The sequence below is a fragment of the Pocillopora verrucosa genome, chromosome 2 (genome assembly GCF_036669915.1).
Source record: "Pocillopora verrucosa isolate sample1 chromosome 2, ASM3666991v2, whole genome shotgun sequence".
Classification (NCBI taxonomy): domain Eukaryota; kingdom Metazoa; phylum Cnidaria; class Anthozoa; order Scleractinia; family Pocilloporidae; genus Pocillopora; species Pocillopora verrucosa.
In genome coordinates, this window is record NC_089313.1 from 16,130,493 (window position 1) to 16,154,080 (window position 23,588).

The 23,588-nt window shown below is 35.8% G+C and overlaps 4 protein-coding genes across 7 annotated transcripts; 3 read left to right on the forward strand and 1 right to left on the reverse strand.

Moving 5' to 3' along the window:
• Positions 1-94: 94 nt before the first annotated feature.
• Positions 95-7,612, forward strand: LOC131780106 (protein LTV1 homolog). Its single transcript, XM_059096727.2, has 14 exons — positions 95-199; positions 293-430; positions 1,002-1,024; positions 1,921-2,083; positions 2,207-2,294; positions 2,763-2,863; positions 2,974-3,002; positions 3,325-3,494; positions 3,730-3,761; positions 3,988-4,118; positions 4,753-4,883; positions 5,494-5,546; positions 6,178-6,381; positions 6,866-7,612. Exons 1-14 carry the CDS (start codon positions 197-199, stop codon positions 6,971-6,973), a joined length of 1,374 nt encoding a protein of 457 aa, XP_058952710.2. The 5' UTR covers positions 95-196; the 3' UTR covers positions 6,974-7,612.
• Positions 7,613-7,753: 141 nt separating this feature from the next.
• Positions 7,754-15,848, forward strand: LOC131780105 (stromal membrane-associated protein 1). Of its 3 annotated transcripts, none has more exons than XM_059096724.2 (10): positions 7,757-8,319; positions 8,433-8,566; positions 8,653-8,738; positions 9,747-9,864; positions 10,206-10,274; positions 10,848-11,081; positions 11,592-11,657; positions 11,942-12,023; positions 12,391-12,644; positions 13,203-15,848. In XM_059096724.2, the coding sequence occupies exons 1-10, from the start codon at positions 8,205-8,207 to the stop codon at positions 13,482-13,484; spliced, it is 1,440 nt and encodes a 479-aa protein (XP_058952707.2). In that variant the 5' UTR covers positions 7,757-8,204; the 3' UTR covers positions 13,485-15,848. The 3 variants fall into 3 exon arrangements, with proteins under 3 accessions (XP_058952709.2, XP_058952707.2, XP_058952708.2); XM_059096725.2 differs by having other exon boundaries at positions 7,763-8,319; positions 11,945-12,023; XM_059096726.2 differs by lacking the exon at positions 11,592-11,657 and having other exon boundaries at positions 7,754-8,319; positions 11,945-12,023.
• A 181-nt stretch (positions 15,849-16,029) lies between these two features.
• Positions 16,030-19,399, reverse strand: LOC131780130 (uncharacterized). Its single transcript, XM_059096756.2, has 4 exons — positions 19,115-19,399; positions 18,145-18,318; positions 17,954-18,069; positions 16,030-17,700 (listed from the first exon to the last, which is right to left on the reverse strand). The coding sequence occupies exons 1-4, from the start codon at positions 19,347-19,349 to the stop codon at positions 17,029-17,031; spliced, it is 1,197 nt and encodes a 398-aa protein (XP_058952739.2). The 5' UTR covers positions 19,350-19,399; the 3' UTR covers positions 16,030-17,028.
• A 65-nt stretch (positions 19,400-19,464) lies between these two features.
• On the forward strand, positions 19,465-23,108 carry LOC131780127 (MRG/MORF4L-binding protein). 2 transcript variants are annotated; one of them, XM_059096752.2, is made up of 4 exons: positions 19,465-19,574; positions 19,650-19,774; positions 20,231-20,363; positions 21,641-23,108. In XM_059096752.2, exons 1-4 carry the CDS (start codon positions 19,490-19,492, stop codon positions 21,775-21,777), a joined length of 480 nt encoding a protein of 159 aa, XP_058952735.1. In that variant the 5' UTR covers positions 19,465-19,489; the 3' UTR covers positions 21,778-23,108. The 2 variants fall into 2 exon arrangements, with proteins under 2 accessions (XP_058952735.1, XP_058952734.1); XM_059096751.2 differs by having other exon boundaries at positions 21,617-22,710.
• The last annotated feature ends 480 nt before the right edge of the window (positions 23,109-23,588 follow it).

Below are 23,588 nucleotides of genomic sequence, written 5' to 3' on the forward strand. Positions count from 1 at the left end.
ATACTATTAACGGGAAAATCGGAAGCTGATCTTAGATAAGTATGTTGGATGAGCCGCCTTGGACGTTGGTCACCGAATATGTAGCTTATTTGAAGTAAGTTTCTTTCAACGCAGCTACTGCTGGAAAAGTACTGAAGGTACAAGTGATTGCACAAGAACAAACATGGCGGCGAACATGTGAGAGAACAAATTTGGAATGGTAAGCTTTTTGTGACGATTTTTTAAGTCTGTTCTATTTACATATCATATCTCTTGTATAAAAAAATTAGCAATGTAGCTGTGTCTCTCATAGGGGAAGAAAAAGAAGCCGTTTATTGACAAGAGAAGTGCTCACAGTTTTCAACTTGTGCATCGGAGTCAAAAAGATCCCTTACAAGCGGACGAGGAGAGTTCTAAACATGTGTTACTACCGCTCGATTCTTCAAGTCAGGCATGTATTATCATCTAATTCTTGAAATTAAAGTTCTAGGATCTAAGCATTTATCAAATTTATCATCGGTCTGAAAAGGTCTGTAAACAACAGTCTTAAAAACACAGCACATGTTCCTCGGGTATAACAGCACTATTTGGTGTGAAAAAGTTTTGAAAGTTCTTCACGGTAAGTTTCATCAAGTTTCATAAAAAATGTTGAATTTGATTTTATTAGTTCAAAGACATTAGTGATAAACATTTACCGTTAATTTTTTCTAAGAAAAATTTGTGTTTGTGGAAAGAAACAATGGTCATTTGATAATAATATGACATTTGAGAATGTAGTTGTTAAATAAAAAGAACAGCTATTTAGTTGGTTTTTGTGTCTGAAATGTTACCAACTCAAACTGAATGTGCCAGATAAAGTTAAGTGATATGACTTTTTCATCCAGGTCTTAAATTGTAAATAATCAGGCCATACAATTCATTGATACTCTAACATTTAAACCATCTGCTATAGAAATGTTGTTTATTAACATATATGTTACCCTGAAATTGAGTGAATAATTATTTGCTTTACTTACATTCAGGATTCAAGTCAAATAGACTCCATGTAAGTATATTTATAATATTTTATTAAACAAATGAGATGCCACAAGGAATTTGATTAGTTAAAATCATTTATTGCACTGGTAAACTCATGAAAGAATTGAATTTTGTTTCAGAACAGCTTGGGATGTTGGGAGAACACTTGAAAAGTGTGTTAATCACTCACCTCTAGCTTGTGATTGACATACTTTTCATGAGTTTCCCAACATCCTGTTTAGGTAATTACACTGGTAAAAAATAGAAAGTACAGTCAATTGCTTAAAGTATTAATATACTTGTAATCATAATTCATCCAATTGATTGTGGTGACTTTATAAAAACCTTTTTACATGCATGATCTAGTACCAGATGCTACAGTTCTTCACTAGAAAATCCTCTATCCTCTGTAATAGTCTTCTTAACCCTTTGACTCCCAAGATCTGACTGTTAATTCTCCCCTCTAGCTGTTATACATTTCCTTGTGGATCAGTTATGATAATTTAGTGTTAGATCATAATAACAACTTTTACCTAATGAGTTGGAGTTTTCTCAATACCTGTTTGTGGGATAATATATGGATATTATAGGGAGAAATTCCATGTTAATTACATCTGGGAGCAAAAGGATTAACAATCTTTAGTTGACATCCATATGTAAACAAAGGGAAAAATTCAAGAAAACCAAACAAAACAAACTAGAAGAGCCAAAAGAAAAAAAGGAAGAACAAACAAAAAAAACAAGTTAAATTAATGTCTTTAATACTAAGGTTGTTGTCCTTATTTGTAACATTGTACTTTTTTATTTTCCTGTTTATACACCAGACCAGTGTGATATGGTAATTACTGTAACTTCTGAATTTTGTACTGCATTAATATCACTTTATTGATGTTGCTATTAATATTATTGCAATTGTTTCTTCAGTGATGAGCATAAAAAGAAGGAGGAGGAAAGACAGCATGGGATTTTCTTTGACGATGACTACAATTACTTGCAGCATCTTAAACCTCGCACAAACTTTACTTTGGAACCACTCCCTGATAATGTGACTGTAATTGAAGCCAAGAAAACTTCAGATCATGTGGAGGTAAGTTGCATTTTCTCAGACTTCACTGTTAACAACACTTTGCCCTTTCATCACAAGTTGATTTCACTCAACATACTTTTGATGTTAAAATTAACTGAATTTGATTTAATTCTCTTTTTCTAGTTTGGTAAAGTCAAATTACCAACTGAAGTGTTTGCCTCCAGATATGAAGAAGAAGAGGGAATGCTTAATCTTGCTGCACCAGTGTCAGGTGATTAACAGATATCTCTTTTCTCTCTTGAGTTGGCCTGACCATGTACACAATGGGGAATAAAATTGTGTGTTTAGTCTAAACTGCAAAACAGCCATATTTTTGCATTGTTCAGGGCAATGTACACTTACTGCTATGTTAATCCTTTAACACCCATGAGTGACTGAGACAGAATTTCTCCTTACAATATCAATACACTATCAAGCAGATCCAATACCAAATTCTCCAAACTAATGTCAAAAGAACTATATGGCAGACAGTAAGGAGAATTACTAATGAGATCTTGGGAGGTAAAGGGTTAAGGTGTAGAGAGAGTGTAATAACAGGGTAAGGATGTGAAAAGTCATTCATAGTAGCGAATGTGAAGCTGTGCACATTACATCCAAGGATTCCTAATACAAGTTCTTTGAATGCATAACTACTGATCATTATATTGATTTCATTTGGTTTCCATATTTTTCATTTTAGGTCCTCGCCCAGACTTGGATCCTGATATTGTAGCTGCCTTAGATGATGCGCTTGATTTGAATGACCCTGATAACATTTTAGAGGATGATTTTATGTTGAAGGTAATGGCGATGTCTTTTAAGAGGGTTTTTTTTTTTTAAGAAATCTAGTAGCATGAGAATAGTGTTAAGTGTTTAAAAAAAAATAAATTTGTATTTTTTCTTTTGTTCAGGCAAATGATGAACATGCATGTTATGAAAGGTTAGTACTTTTTTGGTAGACCATGTGAAATACTTGTACCTTGCAAGTCAAACACACTTTGAACTCTAAACAATTTTTCCTGAATACTTGTTGTTTCAAAGATATTTTGTTCTTTAAACCAAAGTTTACAAGTTACAAAATAATCTTGTTTTGTATGAAGAGGAACTTTTTTTGTTTTTTGGAGACTTTTGCTGTTACTCTCTATTACAAAGTTTACTGTGTGACAGATTCTTTGTGGACAACTTGGTACTGGTAAATATTTAGATGGTCTTGAATTACTCTGCAGTGAGTAATGCAAAAATGTAAATGTTCTTCTTTGCAGTGATGACGACTTGATTAAGAGTGATGATGAAGATGAAAGTGATGAGGATGATTACCCTTCAGATGAGGCTGATGAGTCAGATGATGGAATGTCGTATTTTGAGGAAGAGGAAACTAAATCAAGATTTACAAGCTATTCCATGACATCATCTGTAATAAGGAGGAATGAAGGTTAGAGTGACAAGCAGACAGACAGACAGTTACAAGCAGACAGACAAGTGGTCAGACAAAAAGACAAAGAAAGAGACAGACAAACCAATAAACAGACAGATAGGCAGAACACAGAAAACTAACAGTTCAAAAATATCAAGAAAAGGGGAATTTTTATGTCATTGAACATTTTGTAAGGAAACTTATTATGTTTATTATAATTTTCATAACTCAAGTCTGGTTATTTTCTTTCTAGGTTTGCAACTTATCGATGAGAGATTTGAAAAGGTACTCTTTTCGTCTAACTCCCTTCTTACAATAATGATAATCTATATACTCCAGTTTAAAGATACTAACATCACTTACATAATAAGTAGTACTTACAAAACAATCATGATTTGCACTTACTAATGTCCATAAACTTATATTTTTTATCATACACTTATGGGTGGACCTGGTAATATTTTGATCCATAGAACTTATGTTGTTATTTGATTGATATTTATGTTTTTAGTTGATGGAGGAATATGATGAAGATGAGATTGGAGCACTGGATCATGAAGAGTTAGAAGGCTCCATTCAGCCAGACAGTAAAAGGCTCAATGCTCTTGCTGAAGAATTCATTGAAAGCCAACAAGTACAAGAGTGAGTTCTAAAAAACTGATTAACTTGGTGACAATTGAGTGATGGGCATTGCATGATAATAACAGGAGCAGTGAACTCTACTCAGGGCCACAATGCCACCCATTGGATATCATCAGGGTTCTTAGTAAGATTTGAAGTAGGTGTCTGCTCAACCTGAAGTAGGTGGCATTAACACATTGGGGGGTCTAGAGGCATGCTCCCCGGGAAAATTTTGAAATATGGAAGCTCAGAAACATAATTTCCAGCCTTTTGGGCATCAAATTTTTTGCGTCTGAGTGCACTTGGTCACCATTTTTTTAAAAAAGGAGAGACTGTGTAGGTCTGGAATTAGATATTTCAACTTTGAAGGGCTGGGCACAAGTGAATGTTGCTTACCAGGATGCTTACATCTTTGAAAACATGGCAGTTGTCACATATCAAAGCACCAGCATGTGTGTTTTCTTTTTGTCTTATATTGTACAAGATATGGCAATAAAAACTCACAAACATGGAAGGAAGGTGAATAGGGATATGTAAATTTATTGGTCCATCCTATGGCCTAAGTGTTGACCAGGTGATTTACAAAAATTGTATTTTACAGTTCCACCTATGCATATTTAGTTATTATTTACTTACTGCGAATTATTTCTCCTAGTTTGTCTGATGTTAAGGAGAGTATACTGGTCAGAGGCCATGATAAGAATGAAGACAGTGACAGTTCTCCAGATGAACTGGTCAAAGTTGCAGAGGAGCCAAAGGAGAAATGGGACTGTGAATCCATTTTAAGTGAGTATTTATGTAGGAAAATAATTATTAGCCTAATGTTTTGTGATATGAAGGAGTTAGGGTTTTTCAAATCTCAAAAAGTTTAGCTCAGTTTTTCAACTTCACCTGTTTTAACATTGCTATGAAGAACAAATAGAACGCCAGCATTTATTTTTTTCTGTTGTTCTGTATGGTGTCATAAAGAACATATCAGGCCATACTTGCACTTGTTGATACCCTGAGATAAAATGACATCCCATCTTTAAAAATAACTTGTTGGTTTTTAAAAGAATGTATTTATTTTTATTATTTTATGATCCACTGTTAGTCAGCAGACTGGTGTTCTTTGTTCACTGGTTTAGCGTTACACTTGTGGGACAGTGACTAAGTCACGACTCTTGTAACTGAGCTCCTTGTTTTAAGGTGCATCTGTTACTTCTGAGTGTGATTTTGTTCTTTTGCTTCTTTACAATTTAGTTTGTGTTGTGCTGTTTAACACACACTCTGAGAAGTGGAGAGACAGTTTTAGATTACAACAATTTCGTCACTTTTTGTAAAAGGACAGAAATGATTAAGATGTTAGCCTTTTAACAATCTAATGTAAATAAATTTTTACCATCATCACTATTAGGTACTTATTCAAACCTGTACAATCATCCCAAACTGATTAAAGACACTCCAAGGGTGAGTTTCTTATCACTTTAATTTGCTTATTTATAAATTTACAAACGGTTTTTTTTTTAAGCATTATAAGTATTTTTTGATTATTTTCCCGTTTGACAAAGTTCTTTGGCGTATGAGTCCTGTTTTGTGATAGGATAGAATCAAGAAGACAACTGACAATTTTCAACATTAATACGGGATTGTGATTGGTTTAGAAAAATCACACCAGTTGGTAGACCAATCAGATTAGACAAAAACTAATCAATCAATGGATGTGTACTTTGAGTTCTCATTGGCTTCTTGTGGTATTTGCCTTCGGTGACGTGTGTTTACTTTGAGTTCTCATTGGCCCTTTGTAATAATTTCCTTGCTCTGATTGGCTTTCCTGCGCTCTTCGACGGTGAAGTGTGTTTACTCTGAGTTCTCATTGGCTCCTTACGATAATTGCCTGCTCTGATTATCTTTCCCGCGCTTTATTTCGATGAGGTATTTTTACTTCGAGTTCCTTATGATGTTTGGGTTTCTCGCGCTTTACGTCGGTGACGAGTGTCTACTTTAAGTTCTCATTGGCTCCTTATGATAGCTGGCTCTTCTATGATTGGTTGTTGTGGCTACTTCGGTTTTTACTTTACTGTTTTTGGTTCCCTTTAAGGTGAAGCCGATAAAACTATCCAAGGCTGGTATTCCACTTGGTGTGCTTTCGCAATTCGGCGTATCCAACAAGAATGTGCAAGCCGGCGAACGCAGCGATACAGAGGAGACAGAAAAGCATGTTTCTCGCAACACGGTCAGAAGCAAAGACGAAACTAAAGAAGAGAAAAAACATAGGAAACAAGAAATCAAGAACGATAGAAAGGTTGGTATTCTTTTAAATGAAGAATTTCCCACATTTCTTTACACATGTTTTACGTAGGGCGAAACACTGAGGAAACTCTGCAACTGTGCTACGGTTTGTGTTTCCTGAAATAAAGTGACCCTAAGGGTTAGCTCCTTAGTTGCAGTCCTCTCTATCATCACTGAAAATCCATGTTCCTTCTTAGCCTAGTACAGCCTCTGTATTTGTTATTTTTCTCTTACTTAAATAATATTTTCTGGTCTCCTTAAATCTGAGGTTGATGCTGCAGATCGTAGATCGCAAACTACACATCCTTTGGTTTAAAGTAACTTGCGCCTTGCGTTCTTTTCTTATTACTTATTCATTTACAACTGTATATTTTTTTTGTGTAGAAGCGCTCAGGTTTTGTTTTGACGGCGTTTAGTTTTCAAACACTTGCCATGCCTAAAGGCAAAGAAATAAACAGAACTGACTTAAATTTGTATTTTTTTTTTTCGTTTACTAGGTGCGACGGATGGAAAAGAAAGCGAATAAGATTGCTTTCAAATCCGAAAAGCAAAGACAAGAGCAGTCCATGCTGAATACAAAACAACAACAGGGAAAGAAGCTCTGATACCTGTACATATTGCAAACGACAATTGAAAAAAAATCAATTCGTACATACGCCCGTATAATCCCGTGGTTTAAAATATTTATCCTAGAAGTGCTCCATGAAATTCACGAGAACGAAACATTTTTCAGGTTCTTTAATACGAAAAACGGCGGTAAATGGGAGCTAGAAACCTCTGCTCTTCTACAGCTCCCAAAGCTTTCGGCAATGCAGCCCTTGGTGGTAGTAAAGCGAGGAAATGAAATTCAGGAACACCGGTTCCTTGGTATCCCATTATTGAACGTACAAATATAAGTTGCGCGCGCTAAGCGTAGGAATACTCATGTGTTTATACGTTGTCGATTTCATTGGCTGGAGTAAGTGTATTTTCCAACAGCAGGTAATGCCTGGTGAATGCCTCTGCTGACGCACGTTACCCGATTTTGATTGAACTAAAAACCTATTAAGAGCTCAGAAAACGAAAGTCAAATATGACCGTGAGGCACTATGGCGCATACTAAGCTTTACATCGCCTTACTGCCACCAAATTCTTTTTGCGTTGGAGTTGTAAATATTTAGTGCTTAGTACAACTTTTAATAATAATTTTTTTACCCGATATTGTAGTACGTTGTACAGGAAAATGATATTGAGAACATCATGAATATGCTGAGGGTGTAAACTTGTCTTAGAGCTGACGTTTAATAGTAAAAAAAAAACAAAACAAAACAAAAAAGCCATTTCATCCGAAACGGAAAGAAAACTTTCCTTTGCTCGAAGTGAAATGGTGATATGAGAACTCGCTATTCTTACATCCTACTTAATTTTCTTAATTTTCTTACATCCTACTTTAAACTACCTCTTTTGCAAAGGTAGGTAACCACCCCTCCAATAGAACACGTAAGTCTGAACTAAGCGTCTGCTCTAAACTCCTCTCTCCCCGGCCCCAGCTTTCTCTTGGACTCCACGTGTACTTTCGAAACTGAATGGTGATCGAAATATTTACACCTTCCTTTCTAGTAAAGGATGAGGATTTCTGCTCTAGAAATAGAAAGTTGTGTAATTGTCCAAGAGATCTTCCTGTCAGTCTGTTGTTATCAATCCGGAAAGCCGAACATAAACATTGATGTCACCGTGACGTAGAGACCACACCACCGATTTGTGATCGCGGGCTCACACCGGTTTACGCAAGAGCTTCGGCCATCTTGACTGTGAACGCTTGGTACAACGTAACGGATAAGACTTTCTGCGTCCAGTATGTCTTCAAGAGCACAGAGGGATAAAGGACAGGCACAGAACACAAATCAGGCTATTTTATCAGAGTTACTGAAAGAGGAAGAGAATAGATACTGTGCCGATTGCGGGGCTAAAGGTAAACTAAGTTTGGAATGTTGTATAACCTTTTATTTCCGTGACAGAGTATCTCTGTTTCTTACGCTCCTCATGCTTCCTGGTGAATGATGTAGTTTTAAACTTCTTGTTTAGGGCCTCGATGGGCTTCGTGGAACCTGGGTGTTTTCCTGTGCATTCGTTGTGCCGGTATACATCGAAATTTAGGGGTACATATATCAAGAGTGAAGTCTGTGAACCTTGATTCATGGACTCCGGAACAGATGGACGTAAGTTGAACTTTTAACCACTGATTTCATATTTCTGCTGGTCTTGGTGTTATTCTCGCTTTGAATTTGAGTATTTTCGTTTTCAGAGCATTCAGCAGTGGGGAAATAAACGAGCAGCAGAGTTTTGGGAATGTTATCTGCCGTCCGACTTTCGCCGACCGCAAACTGACTCGTACCATTCAAAAATACCGCTCATGTGTATCACTGCGATTGTTTGGCCTTATCTTTTTTAAATTTAGCAGTCAATACTCTTGTTTGCCAGCTAGCATATTCTTTTTATTGCTTAATTTGCTTTAACTTTCTTTCGGCAAAATTTAGCTTCGTACTTGTTGCGAATTCAACATTGTCTTGATGTAACTTTGATTATGAACTAATCACGTTGAAGTCGTTAACCGTAAACACGATTCAATGGCGTTTCATACCATTTTAAATGCACCGATTTTGAAACATGTTCGTCTTCTATTGAGAGGCGGGGCTGTTTGGGCGTTTAGGTATTGTTCCTGTGGTAGTAAGGGATCGATGGCATTCACTGGTTATAGTTTACGTGATACCGCGCGTTCCGAAGGCGATAACCGAGCATTCCAATTCGTTTACGTGCTTTGAACTTTCATATTTTACCGATCGTTTAATTTGGTCTAATATCGTCTAATCTTTCGCCACACGCGTCGAATTTTCTTTGGCACTTCGTCAATTCTGGCGAAAAGAATTAGGAAGTCTCAAACGAGTGATTACCCTCTGCAGTTTCAAAAACCACTTTACTCAATGCTCTTACTAGTTCAGCTGTTTTCTCCAAGTTTGTAGCGACAAAATCGAATTCATTTTAACTCGAATGGCGAATGGGCATTTTCTGGTGGTAAAATAGGTTACCAAGGGTGACATCTTTGTTGAAAAATTTTAGTTTGAAACAAACTGAGAAAAACTGGACTCATTCCTTGTATGATAAAGTCTGCTTTCTGTAAGTCGTCTGGGATGGAATACACTGATGTTTGTTTTCGAAAATTGTTACATTTTATAATCATCTCTCGTACAATTACATTTGAATATGTTGCATTATGTTTTCACTGTTTAAACGTATCTGCTTACAAAAATTCTTAATCATTTTGTGAATAGAATGAATGACTACTGTTCATTTGCCATTTTTTTTTGTTGTTTTTCTTTTTTTCTCTCTTGGAATCTACAGAACAGTAGAGGCATTTATCAGAAGTAAATATGAACGAAAACAATATTTAAAGAAAGACGGATTACCTCCAACTAGATCCACCTCAAGTTCTGCCAAAGAAACAAAATCTTCAGACAAGGTAATGGGTAATGACAGAGGTTCATCAGTTGCTGTGTGAGGGAAGTCAAAAGGTTTTTAAAACACTAAATTTAGTGGCACCCTCCCCCCCTCCTTTAAAGAAAAAAAAAGAAAGAAAAAACAGATCACATTATTTGGTTAAGAATCATGTAGATCCATGGATTTGTGAAAAAAAACTTTCTATGGTGGCTTGGCTGCAAATTTTGGTGTGAAGTACAGTTCCTTCTTAGGAGTTAAGATTTGAGATTTCAGAATGTTAGGTTTCAGGTTGGTTCTGGTTGTTAAGTTGTAACCAAGTTTTTTTGTATGTTTACTTCATGAGATATATTGTTTCTGAAACAGAGGAAAAGGAGGGAAAAGAAGGAAGAAGGCATATCTATAACCCCTCTTAAAATTGAAGCTGAAAAGAAAGTAAGTTTAAGTATCATGAATTATTTGAATTCAGGCTTGTATTGGGCATGAACCTGTACTCTTATTTTGGAAGTTAGAATCAGTCAGTGGTTGCCACCGAAATTTTCTGCTATGTGTGGCTTGGTTGATGACAGCACCTCAACACTGTCTTAGGGGCCAGTGTTCAAGCACCTTTGAATCCTGGGTTTTTTAAATTTTGTTTTGAGGTTAATTGCAATTGAGATTAACTAAATAATGCATCTTAACAGGCAAATTGTCTTTCACCATAACATCATTCATTTACTTGCCTTTTTATTATAATGGGCAGAAGATTGTATTGAAACTTAGTAGAACCAATGCAAACTATACTGTTCCTAATCACTTTGCTCCATTAACAAGCAGTGTAAACATAAAGGTTTTGTAATTCAAAGTGCTTTGGAAAGTTAGCCTAATGTTTTAAGAGGTCTTTTTGCAGAAGATTAAAGGAGTGTGGAAGGAAGGAAGGTTTGTTCAGTTATTGGAGATAGGAAATTTTGAAAAAATAAATCTTGTAACTTATTTGTTACTTTGCTTTCTCTCTTTTTGTAATGAAAGGTTGCTCCTGCTGTCAGTTCAGTGGCTCAACCACGCCCACACTCCCACCCTCCCCCAGTAAAAGCACCTGAACCAGCCAAACCTGCTGCTCTGGTTGATCTACTGTCCTTAGACACCCCAGCACCTGCCCCAGCCCGAGCACCTGCACCAGTCAGTTCTGCTGGTTTGCTAAATTCTCTTGCCCAGCCTATGCCTGCTGCTTCACAACCTGCCAAGACTGGTTTAGAGAGTGAGGTAAATGGTTTGAATTCAGTGGTCTTTTCACCAGCCAGGTTGTTGGGTTTACTAAACACAAGTGTCTCACGAGGACCCTTGAACATGGGAATGTTATGTTTTTCGGACAGTTTGGCTATCATTGGAAGAAATTTAGCTTGCCTTCTCTGTTTTGTTCATTATGTTGGTTGAGTTTTTATTGTCATTTTTTTTTTTTAACTCAAGATTTTACATATGGAAGTTGTCATGCTCTCCACCACTTGATATCTTTGTTGCGACAAACTTCACCTTTGTAGAGGAATAAAAAATATTTTGTGTCCACACCACTGGACTAATTCAACAGTTAAGCACAAATTTGGCTCTTACTCTTGCAGCCTAAAAGTGCATGTAACAGACCACGTTTAGCTCTTTACATTCATATTGTGCATTTCTTTTTTTTGTTGGACTGAATCGTCATGCCCTTTAATTTCAGTCAATTTTGTTTTGTCCACTGTGTTTGTTTATTTTTTGCATCACTTGTATTTGTTTTAGCTGATTGATTTTGGTGCATTTCAAGCAAACACCACAATTGACACTGGCTTTAGCCAATCACAGCAGGTAATGATATTGCCTCTGCCATTTCACATCACACTTTCCTTTTGTTAAAGTGACAATATAGAATATTCTCTTCTACTTTAGTCTGACAGCCAATCACATAACAAAAATTACCTGTCTCTGTCCATAAAACAGCCACTCTTAAGGATTACAGGCTGCATGACCTACTATGATTAATACATTTAGTTTATTTTACAATATTCACACTGCATCTGATGAGTTATTGATGTAGACAATAAATCTTTTTTCTAAGTTTTGGTAATGTTTCTTTACTAAATTACTACCAGCAGCTCAACACACAAGTACCTCAAGAATCAAACCAAGAATCTCTTCTTAAAGATGACTCTACAACCAATAAGTCAACTAAAGGTAAGATACAATTTGCATGTCTCTCTATCTCATTTTAGATTTGAAATAAACAGTTATTTTGAAATGTCAGTAGGTGTATCTGTATACCCAAATATACTCATTGAATTAAGGTTTCTTGCTTATTATTACAAATAAAGAGTGAAAGATCTTCGATCCTTTTCACAACATATCAACGTGTTCTCAGTGTGTGATGTTGGCCTGAAGATTAAAATCAGTGGTGACGTTATTGTATCCTTTACTTTGTCTTCCACTCAGACAGTTAGGCTATTTATGAGTCCAGTATGTCAGCAGGTAATATAGTGATGACTTTGTGGGGACTTCACTGGATTACAGTTGCATTTTATCATTTTTGTTGATTTTTTCACAGACAGTATAATGGCACTGTATGCACCGAAAACACAGGGAAGTCAACCTCAAATGTATGGTGTCCCTGGTGGCATGTACATCCCTCCACAGCAACACCAGCAACAGCCTCTCCCTAATCAGCACCCAGCAATGTTTAACAGGATGGGTGCAGGTCCACCTCAGGGCGTGGGTGCAGTTCCCCCTCATGGAATGCCAGTGGGAATGGGAGTACCCCGTCAACCAGCATTCATGCAACAGCAACAGCAACAGCAGCAGGTTTGTAATGTGTCTCTTGTCAGGTGTTACCGTTTGTTAGTGGGAGCTAGGGGCATAGTGCTGCCTTCCAAAATGGCTGTGTTTTTGATAATATTTGAGGGGAATGGCTGTCCTAGGGCAACCTTTTCAAAAGCTGGAAAGTTCAATGGTAGTTTCCACGTACAAAAAAGCATAAATACGCATATCCTTGAATATCACACAAAACTCCATTAGGTTATGGCTCTTACCAAAAGCCCCTAGATGGTGAAGGATTTGGATGGTTAGAAAAGAAAAGAGGATCAGGGTTGGAAAGTGTAAACAGCAGTTGATAAAGCAGCTGTGTGTGGTTATTGTGGTTAAGGTTTGATTGCCAGATTTGATTGTAAGAAGAATCTTACTCAAGAAAAACACGTGTTGGATTATTTTCAGGATACTGTAGTGCAATGTTCAGGTGTGACTGGATATTGCATGGTTGTTGAATTCAAAATACTGACCAGTACTGTATGGCCATTAAAGAATTTTGCAAACTCATTTTTGAGTGTTATGGATTATTAAATTTTTTTTCCTCTTGGCAAACAGGTGGCTCAAATTCAGCAACAAATGCAACAGATGCGACTCAAACAACAAATGCCACCTCAGCAGATGAATATGCCAAATGGAAACCCAAACATGTTTGCATCTGCACAGCCATCAGTTTCAAATGGTTGGATGCCGCAGCAACCAATGTCTTTTCCCCAGCAGCAGCATCCTCAGTTTGTCACCACTGGACCTATTCCTAATGGCATGGCAGGCTATGGAGCTTATCCGATGGGATCGGTCCCTGGCTCAGGCCAAACTCTGAGCCATCAGTTGTGGAAATAAAGAAAATCAAGATGTTTTCAATATGTAAATAATGATCATAGTAATATGATTAATTAATATCTTGTATATTTGGTTACCGGTACCTGCGCTTGGTAACTGATTCGTTTAAAAGGGCAACCAGAGAAATGTGGTTGTTTTAATGAGACTCATTTGCATGTAATCTATCTTTGGTGTAAGAACTAAGCTTTACCTCAAGCCTTATCTGGTATGCTTTTTTAATGGAATGGGTTGGAGTTAAAGATTGAGGGAATAACTTATGACAGTTATGGTTTGATTTTGATATTACATAACTATAAGATGAGGTAGTGTAAAACTAGACGATACATGCAAAGATCCTAGGTGGTGGTCTGATAATTATAATGTGTTATCTGCTTGAGAAGAAACATTGGAATCTCATGCACATGTGCTGTAAATTCTTACGCCACGCTTTCAGACGACTTTGTTGTTGCCACCCCAAATAACCCATAACTTACAAACTTATGTAGAAAAGAGAAATGCAAAGAAAAGCAGGGAATCTTCTTTAACATATTTTGCTAGTTATGTAGCCCTGTCAAGTATGGAACTGTTGTTTCTTTCATTTCATTTATGATCATAACATTGTTTCTGTCAGTGCAATGATTTCTATTGATGTGGGGGACTGATTACACTGGGGAATGCAATTGCCATCATCATCATCATTCTTAAAAGTTTCATGAGTTATACTAGTGGTATTGTTATTATAATTATTATTGTTGTGGTTATTTTCTTCAAAGTTGCCAGTTTTTGGCTGTTGCTATAGCTCAGCCATGTCACCAAGAATCCAAAAATAGTTTTGAAGCAGTAATTTTATATGTACCATACAGAAGTGGTAACTCTGGCCTCTGTGCTAAAGGAAAGCAGTTGCACAGCAAATCTCAAACCCTTCTAATAGTATGGGTTTGTCAAAAACCCTTTGTGTTCATATCTGGAAAAGGAAGTGAACTAAAAGTTTGTTTCAGAGAGCAGGTGTATGAATAGTTTCAGTTGAGGTTCAGTCGTATATCAGAAAGAAACATTGCAAATAATGTACTTCCTGGAATAAAATTTAAACTTTTATGCCATTTTGATTCTTAGATGAATTAAAAAAGGGACTATTCTTGAACTGTGAATCATGCAGTGCAAAACATTTTTGGAACACCCGTCTTGAAATTTCTTCTTGTCAGTGTGTTGAATTAAGTTATTGATATTACAACTGAGTGCATACTATTGATAAATTAAAAAATTTTCCTTGTCATTTCTCGCCAAAGGGTCAAAGTGATGATATACAATTTCATGCAGTTCTCTGGAGTTGTGTTCTGTTAATTGTCAGTTAACACTCTGATTCCTTGTATCCATCTCAACACCATCACTGTATTTCATGAGGTGTTAAATCTTTTGAAACTGAGGGGTATTGACCTCATTACATTTTGAGTTAATCTTTTCTCTTTAACTGAGTTTGTTTAAAATTGCGACCAGTTAATCATCAATTGTTTTTCAGTCTATTATTTTTTTGTACATTCAGCTTACAGTCCTTGCAATTAATTTAATTTTAAATGATTCTTGTAAATGCATATGGTGCTCTGTCTTTCCCTTGGCCTTCACAAGCATTACCTTGTTAATTTTTGTTCAGTTTTCATATTTACTGCATAAGCTACTGATAAAGAAGATCCCAGTTTGTACATTCAAGGTGTACTATTGACAGTTTTGAAAACTAACTGCCTTTAAATAAGAGGAAACCTTTGAAATGATTATTGTTTAATGTGATGGATAGGCATGGTAGAATTGCTGCCAATAAACTTAAATTATCAATGGTGAAGGTAACGTGAGATTTTGATAAAGATGATAAGCTTTGAATGTTGAACAAGTGATAAGATTGTTTAATTGAAAGAGCTTGTTGGAACTTTTCAAGTCCAGTTTTTGTCTCTCATTTTCAGACTTACACAAATCTATTGGGGGGTAAGCAATCACATATTTTTTGTTCAACGTCCTCTTTGGCAAAAATCATACGGTGGCTAAACAATCAGACATTTTTTTTATGAAGCAAAGTGTTGAATGGAAATGTTTGGTTTACAGCTATACATCAAACATGGGAACATGAGAGGTAGCTGAATGCTCAGGTGTGTTGGATGATGGTGTTTGATCATTTGAGTTCAGATTCATTCTTGTGCCTTGGGAAATTAAGGTTTTTGTTTTAATTTTTTCATCTTTCTCTCTTACCTTTAGTGAAAGTATCAGAGATAAGTAAGGTAGCTGTTGAGTTAAGTTGTTAACAATACTTAGAATGTAAGTCAGTTAGGGAGGTAGCAAATATTGTGTAAGCAATGTAACAGAAATAGTGAGTCTACTGAATAAAAGCTTGAGAAATGATTTGGTTCAAGTGTAATTTGATGCAGTTGAAAAGAGACCTAGAATTTTTTTTTTTCTTTTATACCTTTCAGGTTTCAAGGGAATTCCCTGCTATATCTTTTATAAATTATGCATACATGCATAATAAATAAGAGGAAATTTGAAAGATACAGTTCTTTAAAGGACTATCACAGGTTTAACAAGAGCATTCCCTTGGATTTCTTGATGCTTCTACACTGAAGGACATTTTAGTGGAAGAAAAAATGGCTTTTGAAAGGAAACTTTGTTTGGCACAAGAGCACATCAGTCTTGCAGCTTATAACATTCCCCCTCCTAATTTAACCAATCATTGTTCAATGGTCATTGACACACTGTGTAGACAGTCCTCAACTTGCCCTGTTATTTCGCAGTTGCAGATTATCAGCCAAATGTCAGATATTAAACTTATAGTCTGTACAATCACCATGAACCCTTTCCTTCCAAATGTATTACCTCCACAAAGTAAAGAAGTTGAATCGAAGTTATATTTAATTTTTGGTAAGTTCTATTTATCAACAACAGCCATTGTCTTTGACTTAAAAGAGTGGCTTAGAAATAAAACTTACTGGATAAGAAAATTTTTGTTTTGATTCAGCAGCACCAGTTCAACTCTAAATCAAAAAGATACCTGAATAAATTTAATTTAAACCAAAGCATTAAAGTCTGTACATACATGTACATATATTGAGACCATAAATAATCTCATAAATCAATTCTTGAAATTTTTATAGATATTTATCTTAATAGGAATTGTTCAAAACAATTTACATAACTTAATGATGTGATACTTAGTCTAAAAAGCCAGGGTACAGAACTGTTCTATCTACAGTAATTGAAACTGATGATTGCATTACATGGCTACAATAGAAAAATTTTAAATCAGCTGGTTGCTTAATCAGAATTTTACAATAAATGGTCTACAAGTCCAAAGCCAAAAGATATCATTTATAAATGACTCTCTGAGTTTAAAATGTACATTAAAAATTCTCTTGTGAAGTACTAAACTGGTTATTGGCTGAAAAATGTTCTTTAAAATTGTGAGATAGTAAATCTTCTTGGTACAAAATAGTCAAGTACAGATGATGATGAGGAGAGTTTTAAGAAAATAATCAGTCAATCTACTTTTTGTAAATACACTTTTAAAAAAACTATGAAACTCAGGTCACATTGACCATCCTAACTGTTGTGCAATTGAAAAGGGATCCTCATTGACTATGGCACTTCCATAAATCCTCATTCCACAAACATCAGAGGATGAATTTCTTACTCCTCCTCTGTCGACAAGGTGAGCCATAAAAGGCATTGCAATTTCACCCATCTCCAAACTCTTGTTTTTCACTTCTTCAGCTGCTGCAACTTTTCTGAGCTTTCCCTTTTCAAGAGGTGGAAAGTGAACGCACAAATTGAAACATTCTGCACCAAACTTGTTAATAAGTGCCTCCACTGCTTCACTGATTGCCTGTTTGAAGTTATCATCAAAGTCCCATGAGATGACCTTAAACTCATAGCCACAAAAAGGTACTATATGGGCAAACACACAAGCTTCTCCAAACATCTTTGCAAGCCCAAGATTTCTGTGAGCAGTCACAAGGTCATCAAAATAGTTACAGCCAGGATTTTCTGTTGAGTAATGTTTTGCAGCCTGTTTTAAGCGTTCCCACTGCCCATAATGGAAGTTCTCTGCTAGTAACATGTGTGAGTGTCCATGGTGTTGTGAAGCTCCTGCTCGTGCACGACAATTCCAGTTCATGATCGGGTAAATTGCCAGTGGGTTGTTTTTATGGGTAACTTCAAACCACTGAGTACACAAGTCCAAAATATCACACAGTTTTTTCTAAAATCAAATAAAAAAATCAGAAAAAAATTAACTTCCAAGGTCTGACTGAGTTTGAATATTCTCATTACCTGTTTGCTGGGTAGTGTATGGATATGATAGGGAGAGGTTATATGTTAATCACCTCTGGATGTTAAAGGTTGAAGGTTATTTGCTTTTTGGCTTTTTTTCTTTTCATATTCAAAAAGAAAAATAAGAAAAAGATCAACTCTATTTATGATGAAGATAAATAAGTAAAAAGACTTCCACTAACCTTGTTCATAAGGCTTGGTGGATGTTCCTTGAATACAACCATACTATGCAATCCATCATATTTTGCAACATTGGATGCCGTCAAACCACTTGCATTTTCCAATCGACCCCACTGATCTGAAATCATGTAATGTGGTATAATTCAGACTTTTTCAAGAGAATAATTACAATATGTGAACATCATGGTATTACCTGCTGCAGTATAATCAAGTGGTGTGCAGAAGTCACACTCTGGTACTTTGGAACCAAAAGGCATTTCTGCAGACTCCGAGGTAACAGGGTTTGTCTCCCCATTGTTAAGTGGTCTAAGGGCTCTTGCGCCATTAAAACAGGTTTGATTGCAGGTCCAGCAGTCAAATACTCTAACTATTTAAGATAAAATCACAAGGTTAGTTGATGATGCACAATTTTTTGCAAAGAGCTTCATCATATCCACAGACACTTAAAAGATTTCCAACAATGTTCTGCAGACTTCCACAACTGGCCACAAGAGATCCATCATGTCTTTGCTCATAAACATTGGAGACTTCAAGGATAGTATGATCATTAAAGTAGACATTTCTTTCCTCTTATTAGTTTAAATCTAATTTCCAGGGTACATAAAGGAAAAAAATTTGATTATGTTTTTTCAGGGTCACCTTTATCCTTCCTTCAGTCTGCAAATGTGAGAGTTGGGCAATAAATAATTTTGCCTTTGTGATCTTCCCTCCCCTGTGGCTTATCTCCCCTGTAGCTAGTCTTTTGAAATATCACCCAATGCTCCCTTAGAAAGGATCAAAGGAAACTATTCTAACCCAGTTCCTAAACATTTCCTGAATGTTTCTGTGGAACGTTTTCTACAAATACCCTAACAGATACCTCAACAAACCCTGCTAGAATCCTCAATATTCCTCACATTACTAATCATACCAGTTTCACCCAAATCTTCTGTCAAAACTCTTTGGGTTTTTAACTGATTAACCCCCCTACGTCATAATCGTGATTTATTTTTTATTCAGGCGTCGCAATCTCTATTTCAGTAACATCTAAGGGATAGGAATCGAACAGAGGGGCTGTCAGCACAGACTTCCACAAGGAAGGGGGTAGTAGGTATTCTATTTTAATAGACAAAGTTTTGCCTTTACAGAAGTTCTACATTTCTATGAAATTTGTGAATACCAACCAACAGTTTGATATTCCGCTCTTTTAATGGATTGGTCATCATTTATGTCGCCTGGGAGCTTGAACCACCGAGTCAATTTCTCCTCAAATTTTTTGGGTATAGTCATTCGACTAGACTGCGTTGATACCCTGAAAATTCGATTAAATGGACCCCATGTTTCGTAGTTTGCTCCTCCATCTCCGCTTTTGAAAAAGTCTCCCAGCTCTAGGATAGATCTGACAGTTTTCCTAGTCATTTTGGGCAGGCTGCTGCTCTTCGCAGTGCAAATTTTGAAGAAGCCGGTTCGAAACGTGGATAGTTGCGCGCCTACTTTTTAAAGCCTTTCTGCCAGCAGATGCACCAGTGGAGCATGCGCACTTTTAACAATAAATCAAGATGGCGTCTACAGAAGAAGTCTTGGTCTGGACCCCAGAACTCGAAGTCAGTTTGTTTCATTCCATGAAAGGGCACAAGCCAGTCGGTGAGTCTGCGTTTTATTTACAAACAGAGTTTTTGTCATTGAATTTTGTAAAAGTGTTTTCTCTTCGTTTTACAGGAATAAATCGACATTTTCATATGGCGTGTATTCACGACAAATTCGCGACGTCAACTGGGAAACGAAATATTTCTTCGAAACAAATCTGGGAGCACTTACAAGAATTGTACAATCTACAAGCTTTGGTGAGTATTCTCACCAGGATACTTTTTCTTTTTCTAACGTTGTCTGTTGATTTAAGGAAAATCTAACCCTACTACCATCCGACTACGTTCGTAAATTTTCGTTGGAGTTTCTTCACAATTTGCAGAGATGATTTATATTAGCGATAAGGAAGTTCAGTTTTACAATTTAATAGTCCTTAAGTTATTTCTTTATTGTTTTGTTCATTATTTCTCTGTTTGTTTATGGTAAGCGTCGAATGGGCGCTACCCAGCTAAACCGTCTCTTGAATCTGTCCTTTCGGCGAATGTTTTGTTTAAGAACCGAGAGTGCACTGGGTACTAGATCAGGAAATGAGGAACTATGAGAGAGGAATTGAGAACTGTGGAATCGGATTTTTTTTTTTTTAAATTTGTGTTTTATTATTTCTATCTAAGGAAAGAAGCAGGAAACTTATGTTTTTTTTTTCATTAATACAGGATGATCTTGAAAACCTCCCATTTCCAAATGATGAAACAGAATTTAATTTACCTGATGAAATATTTGAGTCTAATGCAAAGCCTCATTCATCGGCATCTGAATCCTCTGCTGTGGCAGATGAAGGCATGACAGGTAAAGAATAAGACTTTCTTATTTATCGCTTTAACTCCTAAGAATGACTAGCACCTAATTTCTCCTTACAATGTCACCCCTGAATCAAACATTTTCTCATGAGAATAGAAGAAATGATCACCAATGAAAGAAGTTATCAACTGTTGAACAATTCTCCTTGCCAGCACTGTAGGAAATGTATAGAGGAAGGTATGGAGAATTTGCAAACTGATCTAAGGGACTACAGGGTTAGGTTGTTTTTCAATTTTCTATTATTATTTTTTTAAATTGATCATGAAATAAAAAAAAAATAAATTATTTTCCTTTCCAAGGAAAATTGTGAGTTCAAAATTGGGCATTGAGAAGAACCATAAGGTGCCTTAGAAGTGCATTTTAACTCTGAATTAATTTTACTTTGCCCTAGTTTACATCTGTCTCTGTAAAATATGATGAAAATGCAATCAAAGTAAGTCATTTATTGAAAAATTACAACCTTCTGTGAACCCTGGATGATTAACATTTTCATTGTGATCAATTTTTGTGGTAAGCAAAGGAATTGTTGTACAAAAATTTTAAAAAGAGCTTACACAATATTTGAAGGTTGAAGATCAAATATTTTACATGATAGAGTGAAAAAAACCCTGAAAGTGAAACAGATAAATTAAGGTGCTTACCCAAGGTTAGAAAAAAACTGAAAAAAGAAAAGGAAATAGTTTAAAATTCAGATTTGTATCCCTAATGTTGTTGGATATTGTCTTAACCCCCTTGTTTCCCAGATCTTGACTATTTTAAATTTCTTGTGTTTAATAAATTCCTTTCAATACTACAATTTCTGATTTATTTTTAAATCATATCAGCCTCCTAGCTGAAAGTTTCCTTTATTCCCATCACTGGTCTGCCTGATAATGTGTTGATGGTGTTAGGAGATTTTCCTTGTCGACCTCTCCTGAGAGTGAAAGGGTCAAGAAACCATTTACTCTTTGATCTCTTAGAGTGACTAGTGACAATATTACCCCTGAACCACAGATATTTTTGATTGTTAAACAAATTCTCCTTAGCAACACCATATGAAATGTATGGAGGTAAGTATGGAGAACTTATCTGACTGGCATTATAGTGTCATGGGTTTATACCTATGGCTTATGAAATTTTCTTTTGTATTTTTTTGCTCCCTATCTACTTCCCCATCTATTTAGTGTAACTTTCATTCATATGCATCAGCATGATTTTAAGACTGTAAATTCCCTAATAGGAGATTGTGATCTTGATTTTAGCTCTTCTTAAACTCAAACTTCAAGGGTTGGCCAGTAATTCACCAAATGCATCCACTCCTGACTCATCACCAAAGAGAAAAAGGACACGACAAGTGAACAGTGCAAGTTCATCGCAGCCATCATCTCCTCATCCCCCTTCATCTGCGAAGAGAAGGCGGTAACAATGTAATCTCTGTTGAGGTGATTGATGTACAGTTTAAAGAAGTAAATTATATGTATCAGTTTCAATAGTTGCTATCATTTGATGATAACTCATTGAAGGCATAATTAAGAATTTATAGGTAGTTGTTGCTTAGTAAGCAAGAAAGCAATTCTTTTTTTTTTAAAAAAAATTATTTTGTATCTATAAAGGTGAGGAATCTTTAGATTATTTGGTGTTTGAGGTGTTTCTTGTTGATTCATATGGATATTTATTAGCTTATCTCCTACTTTACTTATTGAATGTAGAATAATTTTGTCTTTTACTTTGTCTTTGAAAGTAGCTCTTCATAATACACTTTGTCTGGATTTTAACTGTTGAAACTGCTGAAGAAGGGGAAGAATTATTCTTTTCTTTTGAAAACTCTTTGTATAAAAAATTATTGGAGCAGTATTCTCCTTTTCTGCGATAATCAGTAAAATTTACTGCCTGTAGTATTTCTTATTACCATCTTAAATGGGTTGGAATTCTTGAAAATTCAACAGATGAAAGGACTGCCCTAGTGATTTGAAAATTTATTTTACCTTTCATGCTCAAAACGAGGTAAAACACTGTCAAAGTGTTTTCTGGTTTTCATTTATTCTGGTCTGATGGACTCAAATCTTAACTTGTCTCCAACAAAATAAGGGTTTGAGTTTTGAGAAGGAGGTTCACCCACTCTGGTTGTATATGTACCTCCATTCTCGTATTCTGATAGAGGGAAGGTCCAAAAGTAGGAGTTTATATACATTTGGAACTGTCAACAAGAGTGTTTTTGGAGTTTTGATTGTTCAAGTACCAAGAATTGTGAGAATCTTAATTATATATGTATATAACATAGAAGGTACTATTACATGTTAGGAATTTATTAATAAAATTGCCAGAAACTACAAAACCATTGTTTGTCTGCTGTTGTTTTTAAAATGGTGAAGCAAGTGATTGCTTTATACATTTTAGTTGTGCTTCTTGTAAACAAGGTGGTTTGCAGTCTGAAATTGGCTTATTTCATTCTTTTCTTTTTCAACATAAGCAAGTGGAATAGTTTTATTTTTAAAAACTTCCTGGTAGCATCCATCAATCTATCTAACCTAGCTTTCTAAGAACAATAAGTAAATGATGACATGTATTCTAGATTCCCTTGTTCCTTGTGCTCTCACATAATCTTTTGATTATAATCTTTTTATGTGTAGAAAAATTTTTGAGGATTATGAACTGGCTCATGTTGCTATGACATCCTCATTCATCCTCTTCACCTTTTTTGGGACAGAAGGCTGAAACCATCCCTAAGCACTGTAAAATATAGGTGAGATAGAGTTGCATTGTAACTTTGTTTTATAGCTTTATTACCAAAACTTACTCAAAATTGCTTAATGAGTAAAAATTCAATAAAAAGTGAGCTTTTTTAAATCTGAAAAATTCACAATTGTTCTTATTTACACTTGAGATGGACATAAACTTTGGCACTTGTGAGTGGCACCAAGTAACATTCCTTTCATCATCAAAATGCAAGCAACTTCAAACTGGGACTATGGTTCAGAGCCCCCCTTAAAGATTTTCTATAGCATAGATCATAAGTCTTTGATCTTATTTCCTCTTTTAATTCTCATTTTGTCGATCCATGAGCCACCTTTCCACCTTCTGGATTTTAGTGTACATCCAGTGAATGTTTGTTTCGATTGTCTCTAGAATTTTCTTACTGGATAACTGAATTAGGCGCATTCTTTGATGTTCCTCAAAGAAATCTTTGACCTGCAAGAAGAGTGTGAGAGTGGAGAAGTGGCGTTAATAATGTTT